A 4,077-nucleotide genomic window follows, 5' to 3' on the forward strand; every position below is an offset into this window, starting at 1 on the left:
TCTTTTACAAAAGCGGATTTATTCAGGCTAATAAATTCTGGGAGGAGCTTCTTTAACTGGTTTGCGATAATCTTCGAGATCACTTTGTAGATAACATTACAACAAGAGATGGGACGCTAGTCTTTCATATTCTTTGCTCATGTGACCTTTGGTATGAGAGCCATAATGGTGGTAGTAACCCCTTTTGGTAGAAAGCCCTTCTCAACAAAACTTTTAACCGCAGTAAAAACTTAGAACCAATGATTGGCCACGCTGATTTGTAGAACTCTGCAGTGTAACCATCAGGACCAGGAGACTTGTCGCTCGGCATAGCAAATAAAAAATTTTGTTACCTCCTCAGTCGTGACCCCTTTAACTAGATTATCTTTGTCCAACTCTTAGCAACGGTAAGGTAAGAGCGACTGAAGCACGTCTACATCAATACCTGAATAGTTTGATGGCTGAAACTGAAGAAATTCTCGAAAGTGCCTCTCAGCTTCGATTTTTATTTGTTCAGGAGTCCTCACCACCTCTCCATCTAGGCACTCTATCTCCTTAACCGAGTTCACTATTTCTCTTGCTGTTGCTCCTCGATGGAAAGACGTATTGTTCTTATCACCCACATCCAACCAATGCATATTTGATTTTTGTTTGAGAAATTTCTCTTCAAGTTCATAAACAAAGTCCCAACGCTTATATACTTCACTTTCAGCGTCCATGTTTTGTTGTGTTGTATTTCTCATTGTTTCATCCTGTTGTATGCATAACTCTTCAAAATAAGCCTTTGACTTAACTGAGAGGTTCCCTAACCTTGTCTTTCCCAACTCCCGTATGATAGGCTTCAAGTTCTTTAGCTTCTTTGAGAATCTAAATAGAGACGATGTCGATGAAAATATTGGTTCAATATTTTCCCAATACTTTCCAACACTAGGTAGAAAATCCTCCAACTCTGTGATAGTGTTAACAAATTTGAATGGTCGTCTTGGGCGCGAAAGTTCCGAGTGAAGCTGAATGCGGCAGCGTAGACGATCCAAACATCCACCAGTCTCAAACATAGCATATGATTGCGGATAGGCATCGAGCCAGTGGTCATTAAACATGACACTGTCAATCTTCTTCAAGATAAGACGTTCTGTTCGTTTTTTACACCATTTATAGTGTGGCCCATGCGATCCTAAGTCCATCAGGGAACAATATTGCACAACATCACCAAACTCCCTCATTCCTTGAGTCACCATAGGAAAAACTTCATGCCACAAATGATCCTCCATATTAAGAGTTTCATTGAAATCTCCAGCAATTAGCCAAGGCTTATTGCGAATGATTAGGGAATCCTGATGAAGCTTTAAGTCCTTCCATAACTCCATCCTCTCTTCCATAGTGTTTAAAGCATAAACAATAGAATAAAAGAATTCCTCTCCACCTTCAATCCAGATTGAGACTGTGAGCACTTGCCTACTTGTAAAGAAAGGCGTTACTCTGATGTCTGGTCTCCACACCAACCCTATTCTTCCTAATGCATTAAACTCATAATTTGAGATCATACTCCAACCCAGAAAGGCTGTCGAAAGTATTTCCTCACACCTACCCTCCTTAACTCCTGTTTCCAGCAACCTTCCAAACATGAAATTCTTGTCCCTTACCCAATTCTGTACAACCATGTGCTTCTTTTTTTATTAAGACCTCGAATATTCCAGAAGAAACCCGACATAATTAACACTTCTTGGGTATTACGTTTTTTACCTATAGTACTTGACAAGCTGCTAGTACTTTGAGTCTTCGTGTCTCCACCATTCTTAGCATGAAAATTTGCATTGCGAGTAGATGTTCTCCGAGTGTTAACTTCATCAACAATCTCATGCTTCTGCTATTCATTACAGCTTGTGAGTATCATATTCCACAGGCACTTGTTTCTCCAAAATCTCACCTTCCACATTTTCTCCTTCTTCCTCATTCATAATGTTCTCTCTCATCTCAATCCTCTCTGAAGATGGAAAAACGAGAAGGAGAACTTATGATGTTTGAATCTGCATTTATTTTTGAGATTGACCTCGCTTGTTTCCCTGGAGACACATTCAACCAGTCATCCTTTGTTTCTTTCTGTTCTTCCGTCTGTTGATGCGCGCCAGAAACAATTCTCTCCTTGTGAGCTTGGTTCTGATCCACCATAATATTTCCATCTTCCAATCTCTTTTCTCCATTGCCAACAATTCTCTCCTCTTCCACTCCATGAGTTATCTCTGGCTCAACCGCAAGTGGTGCAGAGCTAGATGCATCACTTTCCTGATCAATTTGTTTTGATGAGGACTCACTGCCTTCTACCTCCTTGGAAGGACACTCCTACATCTCTTTCCTCAAAACTCTTGCAAAGTAGAGTGTCCGGGTGTAGCCTCTTAGGCTTTCCAACTGCACTCGCGATGAACCCCAACCCTTCCATGAAAACATCCTTCTTGGCACGTTTTTTAACGTTACCACATCAGTATTGTAGTGATCTCGACTTCCTCCTCCTCTAAAGACCATTTTGACACTACCATTGGGATAATAGTAATGTTCCACATTCCACGACGTAAGATCCGTGCTCACGTGTTAGCGTCTTTGATTCTGAACTTGACTGTAGTCTTGTCCACTCCAAAAACCTCGATTCGTATAGCTTGGTTTCCCAGAGGCCAGATTTTATTTACTATAGTGTGAATTTTTGCAACATGTGGGGCAGTGTCCATGAACTTTCCTTCGATTAGATCATCCCATAGAGGCACCGTGATCTGGATTACACCATCCAGAATTCCACAAAATCCTTTACCTCCTCCGAAACATATGTCAACACCTGTGTCGCCAAAACAGATCCCGACTGAGCCACCCCTACCCACAAAGACGTCTTCCCTTCCTTAACTGTGTTATTCTCCCTTACCGTGTCCCCCAACGGCGAAAACTCGGTTAGATCCGGCACCGTCATCAGCCCGAACATAGATTATGTGTGTTAGAACCCAAAAATCCTAGTCGCACTTCAAATCGCCCTTGCCACGTCAGCCCACTTTCTTTGGTTTGTTTTTTTTCCTTTTAGCTTTATTTCAAATTTTGACAGAAATTAGATAAAATAAATAGACTAAACAACCCACCTAAACAGCAACAAAGAACCAAGAAATGAAAGAAAATGAGTCAAGACATAGAACCGAAAGTCAAAAGAGCACTGACACACCTGCAAAGCATAAATGAAATGAACATATGATCGCCACAAGCTACCAAAAGAATTGCACCTTAAAATTCTAAAGCGATGACTCCTGCAACCAGTGCCGACTTAAATATAAACTGCAGTGCCGACAGAATTGTAAGTTGTTTGTGTGTAATTAAATATTAAAGTTTTTTTTTAAATTGCAAAACTAACATATGACGACTTAATTGTAAGTCGTCGAGTTTTAATAAAATATTAGTATTTCAATTTTTCAACAGACGACTGAAATGTAAGTCGTCCAGGAAAGTCAAACTTCTGATATAATCCAGTCACATGCAAAACTAACTTATGACGACTGAAATGTAAGTCGCCTTGCTTTTTTGGAATTTTTTTTTAACCAAACAAAAGTAGACGACTTACTTTTCAGTCGTCTAAGATAACAGATTTCAAAGTCAATTGCAAAAATAACCTCTGCGTTGACCAGACGACTTATGTTTTAGTCGTCTGGAAGTGTTAGATTAAAGTCGTCCGAGTCGATCTTTAATAAACTTTCCTTTTCTTTGTTCTATGTTTGCTAATGTGTTTTATTTTGAATTTTTCAGATGATGCGTCAGTTATATGCAGTGTATTGAGAATGGTTGTTGAAAGATGAATGTTGGAATTTTGTGGTTGATCATTTCAAAGGAGCGAGAATGTTATTTTTGAGTGAAGGGTCGACACATGCTGATCTTGTTGTAATGACTCAAGAAGATTATAACCTGGACATGAACACAGAGTCTGTGGAGTTAACCTACTCATTACAACATATGGCTCCAGACCTTCCTCCTATTCATATTACATGTGATAGACAAGTTCGGAACTTGCTCGAGATAACTAAAACGCATGAAGTACGTCTGATGTGGGGGATGAAGATGAGGACGGGGATGAAG

General features: G+C 39.9%; 1 protein-coding gene across 1 annotated transcript; it reads right to left on the reverse strand.

Moving 5' to 3' along the window:
- Positions 1-377: 377 nt before the first annotated feature.
- On the reverse strand, positions 378-1,640 carry LOC106344993. The gene has a single exon (XM_013784272.1). The coding sequence runs from the start codon at positions 1,638-1,640 to the stop codon at positions 378-380; it is 1,263 nt and encodes a 420-aa protein (XP_013639726.1).
- Positions 1,641-4,077: the final 2,437 nt, after the last annotated feature.

This window comes from Brassica oleracea, chromosome C5 (assembly GCF_000695525.1).
Source record: "Brassica oleracea var. oleracea cultivar TO1000 chromosome C5, BOL, whole genome shotgun sequence".
Lineage (NCBI taxonomy): Eukaryota > Viridiplantae > Streptophyta > Magnoliopsida > Brassicales > Brassicaceae > Brassica > Brassica oleracea.